The sequence below is a fragment of the Kryptolebias marmoratus genome, linkage group LG13, assembly GCF_001649575.2.
Source record: "Kryptolebias marmoratus isolate JLee-2015 linkage group LG13, ASM164957v2, whole genome shotgun sequence".
In the NCBI taxonomy this organism is placed as follows: domain Eukaryota; kingdom Metazoa; phylum Chordata; class Actinopteri; order Cyprinodontiformes; family Rivulidae; genus Kryptolebias; species Kryptolebias marmoratus.
Window position 1 is genome coordinate 6,420,541 of NC_051442.1, and position 14,076 is coordinate 6,434,616.

Consider the following 14,076-nt stretch of genomic DNA (forward strand, 5'->3'; position numbering starts at 1 on the left):
CCCCTCTTACACACACACACACACCCATTAAACTTTACCAGGCTGCATGAATGAATGAAATTACTGATCACTGAATGGATTAAAGACTTCGGGGCTAATGGATGGGGTCTGTCAGGGAGTGTATAAAATATATGTGTATTTCAGAATGGAAAAAGCCGTGCTCATAATGTGTCTAAGTGCGCCGGCTGCAGCCTTTTTCCTTTTGCATATATGTATGCAAGGCTCTAGATCATCTCCTTTTCTTGCCATCAAAGCCCCAGCCCTAATAAACACACACACACACAAGGCTGCAGACTCGGCTGTGTTTCTCAGACAAATTTCAAAGGATAGCAGTGGGATTAAAAATAAATAATTCTGAGACATCTTCAGTTGAGAACTGGAGGGTTTGTGGAAAGCCCCCCTAAAGCTGTAAAGAAGTCCAGTTTCAGACAGTCGGGCTTTCCTAACATTCATCAAATGTTCAGATGAGGACTGCAGAGCAAGAAGCAGAAACATTATTTAAAGATCTTCAGCGAAGTTAAAAAAAATAACCTCTCATTTAACATTGATATATAAAAGAAACCAGAAGCACTCAGAGAGTGCAAACTAAAAAAAGAGCTACAGGGAACCAGATAAAAACACAAACAAGATACACAAAAAGAAAGTATGCAAACGACAAGGATGGGACAAATAAGTAATCGTACTGCAAACCTTTAGATATGTTTTAGATCAATTTTATCTCCCAAAGTATTTTCTTTTAGGGGACTAAGGGGAACTTTGTGCGACAGACATAAGTAATGCATTCATGAGCCGAGTCCTGCATGACGTGGTTTTAAAGGGACAGCTTTCTGTGTCTGACGTGGTTATCAGTGAAAATCAGATCGCTCAACAGTTTCACTCAGGATCCTTTACAGCAACTGAACACGACGACGTGGAATCTGTGCAAAACATGGCGCAGGAAACATGTCACACAGGAAACACTTCCTGGAACAGTCTGTCTGCAGTTGTGTTTGTGTGCGTGTCTCGGGTAAAGCGAGGTGAACGTTTTAAGCGAACAAAGTTCAAGAAAAAACAAAAAGAAGTGAGAAAAACAATACTGAGGTTATTCAGAAAAGATAGAGGATGAAAAGAAGGAGGAAAGAAAGACTTTTTGTAAGGATGCAAAAAAAAAAAAAAATTAATTCAGCCAATTTGTGCTGAGTGCTCAGATTTTGACCTTAAGATACAGAAATAGAAATACTTTTGGAATAACATGACAAATCTCAAAAGGCAACAACAGAGAGAAAACGGCGTGTAGCCAGTCATACGTGCTGCAGCTTATACTGGCCAGACACATCACATCCTGTGTGAACGGATGGTTGTCTTGTGTGAATACTTTGGGGGGTTTGTTTTTCTCGTTTGTCATTCAGCCCAATGCTACTGCGGAGACTGGCCTCATGGGACACCACAAACTCGTTTCTATACATCACATGAGAGGCCAAATGCAGTGTTTTAAGTGCGCGTGTGCATGTGTGGGTGGATACAGCTCTCTTCTAATCAGTTCTGTCAGGATAATCAGAAATAGGCAGCTGACTAAAATCCCTGCTGTTCCATAGCACACTGCAGACACAAACACAGGAGAAGTTAATGGTTGTTGCCTTACCTAGCAACGGCGTCAGTGTTGATGACCTGACGCTGGGTTTTTTAACACTTACTGTAGAAGCAGGGTTTTATACATAGTTTGTTTGGTGCTTGAAACAATATTTGGCTACAGGCTGAAACAGAAAATCGCTGAAATTATATTTGTTTTCTTTTGATCCTTAGTTCATCAACAACTTTGCCTGAAACTGCTAAAACAAGGAATTGTTTCGACCAAAACTGAACGAGAACCAAAACCAAAATTTTAATATGTCAACCTGGTAGAAGTAAAATTAAAGCAATTCTGCTTCAATTTTTTTTTTAATCAGTTGACTTTTCTGATTTATCTAATTGCAACAGCAAATGGAAAGTTGAGTCAAAAACGATGGACTGAACGCATGAGCGCAGCTGTCCCACCATCTGTTCGATGCTACTCTATAATATTTCCAGCTGTAAGAGCAAATCTGCAGCACATATGTGAAACTTAATGGCAAAACTAAAATCTGGACCAAGACAACTGCACGTTGTCCAGGAAACTACTAGTGAAAACCCAACACATACTGATATATCTTATACAGCGATGAATGAATAATGAGTTTAAAACCACTGACTGTAATTGTCTTATCATACGTTTATGTGTAAATTCAATTCGACAGGACAGGACAGGAATTCCTGCTATTTAAACTGGCCCTTCCCCTTCCGACTGCTCTCAGCAGAAACCGCTTTCAGAGAACCTGAAGGAATAACATGATAAAACAGGTACATAACAAAGGGTGAAAATACAGCGAAACCAACTCCTTTGGCCCCACTCTCACATCATCAACTGCGCGGCGAGTTTCATCACAATTTCCTAAAAACAGACTAGATAGGTGGTGTCTGATGTGATGAGCAGAGTGGATAAACATCATCATGCAGAGTGAGGAACAACCCAGAGGGCCGAGACCAGGGAAAGATAAATTAAAAGTAAACAAGAGAGGACAGAGACAAGTGCTCAGGAGAGAAAGTGAGAGGAGACGCGTGGATGAAAAATTTAGACAAAAGGCGGAGGAAGGGGGGGCTGGGATGAGGAGGAGGAAAAGATGTGACATCTGGATTTCACAAGGTGAAAAAAGGGGTGAGGCGTGAAGCGTAAAGGCTTTGTTTGGCTTCAGGATATATTCCTGTGGCTCATAACACCCACTTATTTCTACTCTTAAAGATCCTTTACTTCTCCTCTCTTAATTAAACCCCTGTAGATGAGACGAACTGCTGAAAGCTTCCAGTATTTGTCATTTTAAATGTAATTTCATCGCAATTTAGGAGAAAGTTTGAAATGCTCTGAAGCAAAGGCCCAAATAGAGATAAAGGAGGATAAAAGTTAGACAGGAGAAGAACTGAGGAAGAGAAGAAGCAGCGGGGAGAAATGTAGAGCGGGAGATCAACAAGGTTGTCTTCTTAGTGCTGGTGATGTAATCCCTAAAATTAGCAGCAATAACAGCCACAGACAGTGCCCCAGTGGTACACTGTGCTGCCCAGCGTACTGTACGCCGCATCCAATCATGCACACTGCCGGGATGTCTGCAGGACTCAGGAGAAGAACGATTTCAATCTGAAAGGAAGCTTTGCAAACAACCATTATACCACCTGAAATGCTCAAGCACAAGACATGAGAATCTGTGAGTTTTAAAGTGAACAAGAATCTATTATAACTTAAGAAAACTACACACTGAAATATATTATCTGCTAACATCACCTCGGTAACTCTGTAACAGTGTTTACCTGTGAATCTTTGCCCTTTGAGAGAGGACAATGAGAACCGGAGTCAAGCGGCAGTGCTTAGCAACTCTTAGGATGCTTTCTTTGTAAAACTGTTAGTCTAAGACTGAGTTGAGTATTCAGAGCCTTAGCAACAATTTGAGGAAGTGGAAAACTCACAGTGATCATGGAGACTGGCTAAAAAGATATTCTTGTTGCCTGTTAACAGCTACGTGGCTCATTGATTTTTTTCCCCCCATGTATTATTTGTTGTTGACGTAAGAGTACACAAAGAATAAAAACAAAGAGTCCATGGTTCTAAAGGTCTCCGTTTGTTTGTAAGTCACGTCTTATTCAAAGAGTCCTTCAAGGCCAGAAGATCTAACATGGAAATAAGAAAACGTATTTTTAGAAAATGGGTCTTGCTGATTAATACTTAGTTTGTGTTGAAGTGCTCCACTCCACCTCATTGATAATCTGAGCCAGTTAAAATAACGCCATGTGTTGTCAGGTACCATCAGCCGAGGTTATATCGAGTTCATGTTGATGATCCAACCCCCCATCGTTTCATAGCTCTCCTGACCTCTTTTTTTTTTTCTTTCTATGACCCCAATCTCCTATAAAAACACTTTTTGACATTCACACAACCTTCACCTTTGTGTCTCATCACTCCGTCCCCACACCTACTCTTCTTCCTCCCACATGCCAACATTTTTCACTGCGATCCATTCCTTAAATTACCATCTTTTCTACTAATTTTCAGCTCATCCAAATCTTTTTTTCAGCTCTGTATCCGTCTTTTTCAAATTGATTCATTACCTTTCCGTATACACTAATTTCTTCTGCTCATTTATCAATTTAAAAGACAAGCAATATTTTTTGTCACATTTTTTTTATTTTCATTAATTTTGTTCAACTTTATTGTTCCCTTCCCTATTCGTTCACCTCTTTCAGAAGAGTTTCAGTATTTTGCAGTGTTTTACAGTAAAACCATCTCGTTACCAAAAAATATTGCTCTTGTTGCATTGGTGTATTCAGAGAAAATATATGACTGCGCTCATTTCAAGTCAGGTGGCATTAAAACTTTGGAGAGACAAAATAAAGAAGCATCCGTTAAAAATAAATTAATTGAAAACAATATAGAAAATGTTTCGGACAACTGGTATTTTTGCTTATCTGGTATATATATAAAAAAGACAAACTAACGATAACAATAAAGGTTCTTCTTTCAGATCAACCATTTTCTGATTAAACCAAATCTTTTTTTGTTTGTTCCCTCTGTTCCTGACTCTCCATTTTTCCTTGCGGTCCTGCTTGGTCTAACAGAAGCAGAACTGGCTAGAGGCCCCTGAGGGCCAAGGTGGTACCACGTGCATCCTGATAAAATGAGACAAGATGAGCTCAGGAAAAGACTGTGTGCAAGAAGGCAGCAGAAGGAGCCTGGAATACTATAGCTCCGTAGGAGTACAGGAACATAGGCAAAATGGATAAGATGGCCTCAGTGCACAGATTCACTGATAAACAAACTAAATTAATAACAAAAATGCGGTTAAACATTTAGAATTGCATAGACACTGATAAAATAAACTTTATCATTATACAATGACAAGATAAACTAACCGACACCGCTGAGCTAACTCCGACCTCATCTGGACTTTTTCACACAACAGAAGCTGGAACTTCACCAGTTTCCCAAACAATTCCATAACCAGCCTTTTTTCAAAAACCCTTTTTGCAAAAGGTTTTTGCAAGTCAAAAAGATAAATGAGACAGATATTTTAGCTTTGTTCAGCAGAGTGATCTAATGGTTTGATATTGGGCACAAAGTCTTTGTCACTCTTTCTTTGAGACTTTCAAATCTGTGGATGGCGAATGACGCACGCTAATTTTCCCCATTAGGCTGACACCACCATGACAAAGCACACCAGTGAGTCACACGCGTGATTTACCAGCCACATGAGGAATGCAACCTGAGATTTAACCTGATTGTGAGCAGTGACATCACGGTAACTTCAGTAACCTTATGACGAGCACAAACTCATCAAACTGAGTAAAAAGACACCAAAGATGGCGCCACTGTGATAAAGTCATCGATGATGCATTTATAAACAAAAGACGGCAGTATATGAAACAGAAATGCCCTGAATTAACTGTAAACAAAGGTGTTAAAAGGCTGAAGATATAACTAAAGAGAAAATACAGAATTTTATCATGGTTCTACTAAAGCAGGCTGGTTTTACAGAAAAAAATGGATTTCTGACAGACTTCTGAAGCCATTTCAGCTAATGAAGTTCAGACCCAGTAATGACAAAAATGTGCTTGTTTTTAAACATCAGAATTTTTACATATCCGTTGAGATGTCTAAAACCTAATAGTTGAAAATTTGAGGTTTTTTTTTTTTCTACTAAGGTTGTGTTGTTCCTGATGGTGACACACATTGGCAAACAGTGGTTGGAACACTCCAATTATTAAACAAGTCAGTTGAATTTGACAAGTTTTTGCTTCATCGTTAAATTTTACTCAATGACTGGAGAAAACTGCAGCAAGAAATCATTTATAAAAGCATATATAACCAAAGTTGGCTCGTCCTTCTGTCTGTTGGGCTCAATGTTCTTCTTAAGGAATGACTGCGGTTTAAGGATTTGATTTGTTTGCTTCCTGTTTGTGGCCATCCCAAATCACACAGTTAACAGACCTGAAGTAGCCAAGCAAAAGCCCCTTAATGTGACTAACCGTTTAATAAATGTATTGTCACCAACATCCAGCTTTTCTTTAAAAAAATATATTCTTTGAGTTCTACTGGTGGTCAAAGATTACAGGTTGCATATCTCAGGTTACTCGGTGAGATGTAGTAAATACTGGAGTCTTTTGTAAAAGGGGCAAAAAAAAAGAAGAACTCCTCAGACGTCTTGCCTTCTGACTCCGGAATTTAACTAACCACAAATGTTGCAAGAGATGTCTGTGTGTTTCCGGTGAAATGTGGACCAAAACGTGCTTCTAAGCAGCAGGAGGAACTGTGTCACACTCCACAAGTACGTTCAAGACAGGTTGCTGGTTTTCAACTAGTGCAATGCCTGCTGTACTGTTCTGTGCAAATGGCTGAGCCTGGTCTGAATTAATGATTCAGAGGTGCCGGAGAGCAGCCTGGCTGTAAAAGCCCTTTGAATGGGTTTCCCCTGCAAGGCAAATGAGGTGATGGGTTCATCTATCTATCTTCCTTGCACGAGCAAGGCAGTAACCCGGTGAGGCCTCTGATGTCTAAATGAAGTGACTTTCTCTGTGTGCTTCAGATTCTGAGCAATGTTCCTGTGTGTGTGTGTGTGTGTGTGTGGTATGAGGCTGAGTTATTAGTGAGCCCAAGCAGTCTGTTATCATAGTGAGACAATGGGCAGGAATCTTTGCCCAAACCTAATACGGTTTATTAAGGTTTCTGAATCAATAAAAATCAACCACAGAAAAAAAACATGTAAATATATTTTGAAGAGATCAGTGATTTATCCTTTTCGATCTCAAGGGGAAAAAATAAAACTATTATAAAAATCCTGACAGAAACGACAATGTTTTAAACTAAGATCTTGCATGATCTGCTGGCACTCAGAATATGACTCTCAGCTACTGTTGTACACAACTTTAGCTGAATATTTTTCATTTGACTGAATTACAAACATGTTTGTGTTTGCTAAAGTCTGTTTGCGGTGGTGGCCATCTTTAATTGGGTTCACTCCAAAAGCTAATCCAACCATTTCCTGAAAGCGTAATCAAAATCAATCCAGTTGTCCATGAGATATTTTGGTAAGAGACAGACAAACACACACGCAGATATATATATATATATGGACAGTCAATTACCTGCCTTTACGGTGGAGCGCAATAATAAAATTAATAAGCCAGTTTTCTAGCTCTTTGGTGTAATTTTTAGATAAAGATTGCTCCTCCCTGTATTCTCTGTACAAGACCAACGATACAATGACACATTTTCTGCTCATTTCTCAGGCTTTTTATGGGGGTATTCCTGTCAATTCATGGGTTCAGAAACTCCATTCACTGGAGAAAGAGCCATTAAAAGACAGAGAGGCCAGACACCAGTCCAGAGCAGTGATAATGGATTACTGATGTTATTATGGCTCAATGAGACCTCCAAACACCACATTCTGGTCTGATGCCAAAATTACACATCAGTCTGTGTGTATGTGTGTGTGTTTATGTGAAACTATGTACTTTTGAAGAACGTGTCTTACCAATAGATAATGGGAAGTACTCAAAGTTCACTGCAAAGAAAAACTCAATTTTACAAACTTTTGTTGCTGTAGTCAGTTGTTTGGTTTCTCAAATGTCCATAAAACAATTACTAACTAGCAGTTTAATTAATCAAACTAACAAACAGAGGCAGACAATTCTCAAACTTTAAAACTAAATCCTTTCTGTCTAAAGTCAAATGGGTTGCAAGTAATTTGTAGAGATTAATTCTACGTGTACACTAATGTTTTATACTGAGCATAAAGCATTACAACTGTTCACAACACCGTGATTTATGAGACAAAAATAATTGGATTTTAATTTGAGGATCACAACATTGAAGATCAGGAAAAAACACAAACTGCCACAATAAATTTGGGTCACCGAGAGTTCACGGAGAAGACAAACAACATGTTCACTCAGAATTATGGGTGAATAATGTGACTCAAATTCATGCAAACATAATGAAGATTATTCCATCAAGAACCTGTGAACTTTAACTGTCATGAATAAATAAAACGACCCTTCATTTGTTAGCCAGTTCTTTGTGGTTCCCAGGATGCATCTTATTATCCCCGTTTGCTTTTTTTTGCCATCTGCCACCCACAGTGACAGCCGACAGGAGCACATGTGTGGCAACATCAAAATGACCTGCTTTCCCCAACACAACAGGTGTCTGCATCAAGAGTGAATTATCGTTACAGTTATCAGCGCACACACACAAACACATGCACACACACCAGACGTGTGAACAGAAAAAGTCTGATACACGTGGAAGGAGTCCAAGTATGAAATGCAAGCTTTACTGTAGGCAGAGTTTTACTTTGAATGGCTTCCTACCTTGTTGTTGACATAATTCTGAGGAGGAAAACACCAGCAAACATGTGAAAAAAACAGAAACAGGATACAGTCAAAACAGGAAGTATGCAAACTTGGGTTTAAATATATGAAACTGAAATTAGTGCTGGCTGAACTCTCAACGTGTTAAAGAATGTGAACAAGTCAAGAGCCACACATACTCAGGGTTTCTGACACATTTTTATAGCTTCTCCTGCTTTTCAGCTCAGCTCAGATTTAATCCTAAAGCCTTTAATTTTATGTATTTTCAGGACGTTTGCCTTCGTTTGCGTCTTTGCAGTGCCAGCTCATCAGAGTGGATTGACTTTTACATATTGAATGCAGTCAAGACTAGAATGTGGTGGGATTTGGTCTCGCTGAAGGCTAGAAATGTAATTTTAAAAAGTGGAACAATCACCAAGAGGCTGCGGAAGCAGGTAGGGTCGACAGAGGACACTTTTAAGCTCTCCATTAAGCCCCTTTGCAACGCCCCAGGGAGCTTTGTAGGAGCTGTGAAAAGTGTGTGCCGACAAAGAGTGTTGCAGTATGCAGCTGTTTTTGTCTGAAAGCGTTTGTGTATGTGTGGCAAAGTGTGGCTTCTGATGATTAGCTGAAACTGTAACTGACATGATGCTGGCCCCAGTGATCCTATCAGAGGGAGGGAAACTCAAGTCTCACATGAGACGCACACTGTACACAGTTCAAGTACTTTTTAGACACAAACTGTTGAAGAAAAACCCAGCTACCAGCATCGACAGACCTTCAGAGAAACCTTGACCGAATCCTATCAACATTTTTACTTTTTTTTGTGTTTGGTGATGTGATAATAGCGAAACGGACAAGAAAATGTTTCTTCCCTTATTTATAACATTGTAGTTTTATTCTAAAGTTAAAAATGAACATTAAATGAGACTGATATTAGCATGTGCAGGTTGTCCACCAGCACCAAACTTAAAAGGAAAACTCAGTAATTAAGAAGTAAAAACTGCAGATATTTTCCAGCTTGTGACTTGTTACTGCTCAGAGTGAAAGCTATACAGGATGTTATAAGCTTACAGAGTAGCAGACATTTAAAGATCTTTAAATTCTGATGTTTTACAGACAACTGATCACTGATTAAGCTAAACACTGAATAAATGTCAAATAAAATCTAATCAAGATTCAAGGTAAAGGCAACAACGGTTTCCATTTAACCATCCAATACTTACTGGTAACATGTAAATCCAAATGAGGGTTAGCATTAGCTTTTGTAGCTGGAAATGTTTTGCCTCTTACCGTGTTGTAGCCGGCGGGTTCTTGGCCATCTGTTATGAGTTCCCGCTCTCCTCTGGGGTTCACCCTCCTAAACCGCCGCCTAGATTGCCGTTGGGACCCCTCTCTCTGCAGGAAGTTGTCGTCGCCCTCGCTGCCGTTATCCACCTGCAGTACACAGTCAACACTGTCCTCAGAACGGACGGTGGTACAGGCACCATCAGGCGCGTGTGGACAGCTGAACGGCTGATCCACACAGTTTGAGACTTGAGAGCACGGTTCAGAGCAGCTGCGTTTCAGGAGTTCGGACTTTTCAAACTTAGGAACCACTTCTAGGTTTGTAAATTCCAGATTCTGTTTGTCATTTTCTGATTTCTGCCTCCTGTAATCCAAGGTTTGGGTCTTGACTCCTGTTAGACTCTGATGAGCTGAGGTACAATCCTTCACCGTATCTCCTTCCGTTTCAGATAGTTTGTCTTCGTGCGACGGAGCGTCTGGGTTCTGGTCCTGCTCTTCTGCTGGCTCCTGGTTGAACATCCAGCTCTTCCAGAGCACAGAGAGCCTGTGCCAGCGTAGCACACTCATCAGGAGTCAAGGACAGGTTCAGAAAAACACATAAAAGCAGGAAATACCACAAGGGGAGGAGGGGGAACAATGGCGAAAAAAAAAGACTTCTATACAAAAAGCGAAGTTATGTCCAAAAGTTTAAAATGAAGTCCAAACTCCTGAGAGATCCCTCAACATTACATCCTCTGAGGAAGTTATCCGGATAAAAATAAAAGGCTAGAATCAACTTTTAAAAAAAGAAGCAAACCAAAAAAATAAAAAATAAATCTTGAAAAACGACTGTATTGCCAAAAAATTCAGAGCGGAGAAATCAAGGCTGAGTTCGGCTGCTCAACACGTTGCATACTGACACACACACGCGCGCGCACACACTCTTGCTTGCTATTTGTCGCTGTCTGACACATGCACAGAGCATACACTCAGCCCACAGTTTCCTCCAGGAAGCCGTAAATATACAAATATCCTCAGCAGGCAGAATTAAAAAAAAAAAAAAAAAAAGAGCACTACACACAGAATCCGGCTATACAATTCTTTCCCTGCAGGCTTCTTAGTCCGGTCAGTTGTTAAAGGAAGAATTTGTTTTCTTTCTGCATTACATAATAGGAAGTCAATAGCCCCATTATGCTAGCAATGACCAAACTGTTTATAAAAAAAAGTGCAAAACACAAACTAAACTCTTTTGTTTGATTTCTCAAAGTACTTAGTTTTTGTTCACTTTATAAGCAGTCTTTTACTTTTACTTTATTTCATTCTGTTTTGTTAATTAGCTTGTTTTGTTATTTTAAAGGTACTTTAGTCTGCACTATATCATATATCAATGACAAACTGAGCATAAAAAGGTAACAGACTAACTTTTCAGAAGGAGGCAAAATTTCACTTATAGGTATTTTTTAATTTAAAGGATCTGATTGTTTTAAATTGTATTGTAATTAGACAGAACTAAATTGTTTTTAATTGGTTTTAAATGAGAATCTGTTTTTTTATTTAGGTTGTGACTGTGATGAACTGGAATTAAGTGGGCAGCCTGCAACTGGATTTGACTCGGACCAGTTTATTTATGTGTAACGTTCCTTGAAACAACTTCTGTTACAAATTGTCATCTAAATAAAACCGAACTGAATCTAAAAGTAATAGACACAATGTGTTCATTGTATTTTATGTCTCTTACTTGGTGCCTGTTTTGCGCAGAATGCAAGTTCACTGCCCGCAGCTTAGATGAGATTTTGGTTCTGGTTAAGGTTGTAGAGTCCAATAGAACCATAAAGAAACATCCAAATACTACACCAATTGTATCTGGAGTCAAAGAAATCTTCCAAGACGTTCATTTGTCCATTTATTTATTTATTATTCAACATATGCTGTCATCGCCATGTTCCTCCCATCGTGTACTCAAACTGAAGACGAGGCTAAACTCGCCGCTAGTTTAGGTGCAATAAAAGCTTCATTATACAGAGATAAAGACAAATGTCCATACAAAACATGTAAAAGTTAGGTAGAATCGGGGTTTGTGTTTTTCCCCTCTTCCTAATGGATCAAACTTGAGCCTGATGGCAGAAAAGTAGCAGGTGTCCCTGTAAACAAGCAACTAAAGGAAAAGAAAATGGCAGAAAATCCTGCCTCATCGTTAGCATTAGCATTTCATTAATAGCTTAAAGTGGACCGGCTGATGTTGTCTAGTCTCATCCCCGACCTTCATCTTCGCCTTTGTTCAGAAAACTGGATTATTTGGCTTTAAAAGTTTGCCTGTTTCTGATTTTCTAAGCAGAGACATTCTTAACGTCTTTTGAGGTTAAAAGAAAAACTATTTAAGAGTTTTTTAAAAATGTTTGAGCTTTGATTCTCTGCTCTCTCTGATTTTCTACATTTACTCTAATTATCCAACCCCTGACAGCTCAGTCTGGATACTTCTTGTTATCAATCTATTTAATGACTATTTTTTTACACTTATTCATGGATACTTTTGCAAATTACTTGTGTATACTGCACATAATAATTTCTGTTCTAAACATAGGCTTCAGTTTAATGATCTTAAATATTTTCTAAGTTCTCCGATTTGCCACTTCAAGGTAACAGCAAAAAAAAAGGACTTCATATGGAAGAATATGGGTGAATTTACACAACAAATAGGATCTTTGTTAGTAACCGTGGTGTATTCTTTCCTCAGGTCAGTCATGTGCATTCATTCAGACGGCTTATTTATAAAAACCCATGACAGGCCACAATAAGTAATAATAATGACTACTGTGTTTGCACTCAGAGAAATGTGGAAGGCAATAGTCAAAGATTCAAGACAAAATTTTCAGTGATTTGACACGTGACAAAAAAAAATCAATACACATAGAAAGAATAAAAACATTATAGTTCAGTTTTGTCACAAAATTGCCAATCGATAAGGAAAAAAGTTTTAATAAAAAAAAAAACAAAACAAGTCCAATGATTTCCTGTCACTGTTGAAATGGGACTCCGTTTGAGCTGGAAGTTAAAACAACCAAAACAATCACGTTTCGGAGAGTTTTGCTCGAATTCACACTAACTACAGCACTGTGAGTAATTTTAGGGGAACACTGAAACAACTGAGTGAAAAATATTTCTATAAAACCGTAAATAACAACTGTAAAAGGGGGCCAGTGTTGGTATAGATGTGTCTCCTCCTCGCAGCAAAAGAAATGTCATTTTGTTTTAATCGGCCTCGTGAGACAGACAGCCTGAAGGTAGAAGAGAAGAAAATCTGGAGGTGAAGGTTAGAAATGTGCCACACTATTACCTTTTTGTCTTATCCTCAGCTCAACTATAGGAACACTATTTATTCAAAAAAACACAAGCTAACGCTGCAGACTGATCAAATCTCCTATTTACATAAAAGAGCATGTGAAGAACTTCACGTTGACTCAGTCGGTTTACATTCCTCTCTATCTGATGGTTGTCTAGTCAGTATGCATCACCTAATGTTTTTTTTTATTGCTTATTTATACTTTGGTAATTCCTGTCTTCCATTCATTTCCCTCCATTCCCACCCATACACACACACACACACACACACACACAGAGGAACAACCCTGCCCTGTGAATGCCGCTCCTGTCCGTCCTGTGACCAGAGTCATGACGGCAGCCACAGATCACATTCCCTCGGCTATTCCCATGGCCCCAATTAGCTGATTGGCTGCAGTACAGCGTGACTAGACCACAGTCCCCCTGCTCTGTGTGTTTGTGCACTCATCTAGAAATGTGTAGGTGCAGGCATGTTTGTGCCTACTTGTGTTACTGAGCGTTTCATCAGTTTTTCTTTGTAATTCCTTCTAATTTTTCTAAAAAGGTATAACAGATGATCGGGACACATTGCTTTCCTTGCACAAGTATGCACAAAGATTATCCACTGTACCCAGTGAGATGTTTGGTTTCTTCTTAAATTTGGCTAAAATACTTGCCGTAATTTACTTCTGTCAGTCATGGTCACAGCACGACTCCTTTGAACCATTTTAAAACAAAATCATAGGTGATTGGACCCTACAGGGTTTTATTACCGTGCGGTGTCAAACAAAGCTTTGCCAGGAGAGACACGTGAAAGAAAATGTAAACATTTTTTTGTCTTTGTGTACAGGTTGAAAGGATTCGATTTTATTTTTGAAATGTTTTCGCAGATACAGGTGCTGGTCATAAAATTAGAATATCATGAAAAAGTAGATTGATTTCAGTAATTCCATGTAAAAAGTGAAACTTGTATATTATATTCATACATTACATACAAACTCATATATTTCAAATGTTTATTTCGTTTAATTTTGATGATTACAAATGACAACAAATGAAAATCTTAAATTCATCATATCAGAAAATTAGAATATTACTGAAGACCAA

The 14,076-nt window shown here is 38.8% G+C and overlaps 1 protein-coding gene and 1 long non-coding RNA gene across 9 annotated transcripts in view; one reads left to right on the plus strand and one right to left on the minus strand.

Moving 5' to 3' along the window:
* rapgef6 (Rap guanine nucleotide exchange factor (GEF) 6) overlaps nucleotides 1-14,076 on the minus strand; it is a 119,956-nt gene that overhangs the window by 62,905 nt on the left and 42,975 nt on the right. For 5 of the 8 annotated variants that reach the window (XM_037979089.1, XM_037979086.1, XM_037979087.1 and 2 more), the window contains exons 1-2: nucleotides 9,679-10,270; nucleotides 8,407-8,424 (exon numbers count right to left, since the gene is read on the minus strand). In XM_037979089.1, coding sequence (XP_037835017.1) covers nucleotides 8,407-8,424; nucleotides 9,679-10,239 — 579 coding nt within the window. In that variant the 5' untranslated portion in view covers nucleotides 10,240-10,270. Of the gene's footprint in view, nucleotides 1-8,406; nucleotides 8,425-9,678; nucleotides 10,271-14,076 lie in introns of those variants that run through there. The other 3 variants (XM_017419895.3, XM_037979090.1, XM_017419902.3) reach the window with 1 other exon arrangement.
* On the plus strand, nucleotides 9,854-10,430 carry LOC119617606. Its single transcript, XR_005233942.1, has 2 exons — nucleotides 9,854-9,990; nucleotides 10,122-10,430. It is a non-coding gene; the product is annotated as an uncharacterized LOC119617606 (long non-coding RNA).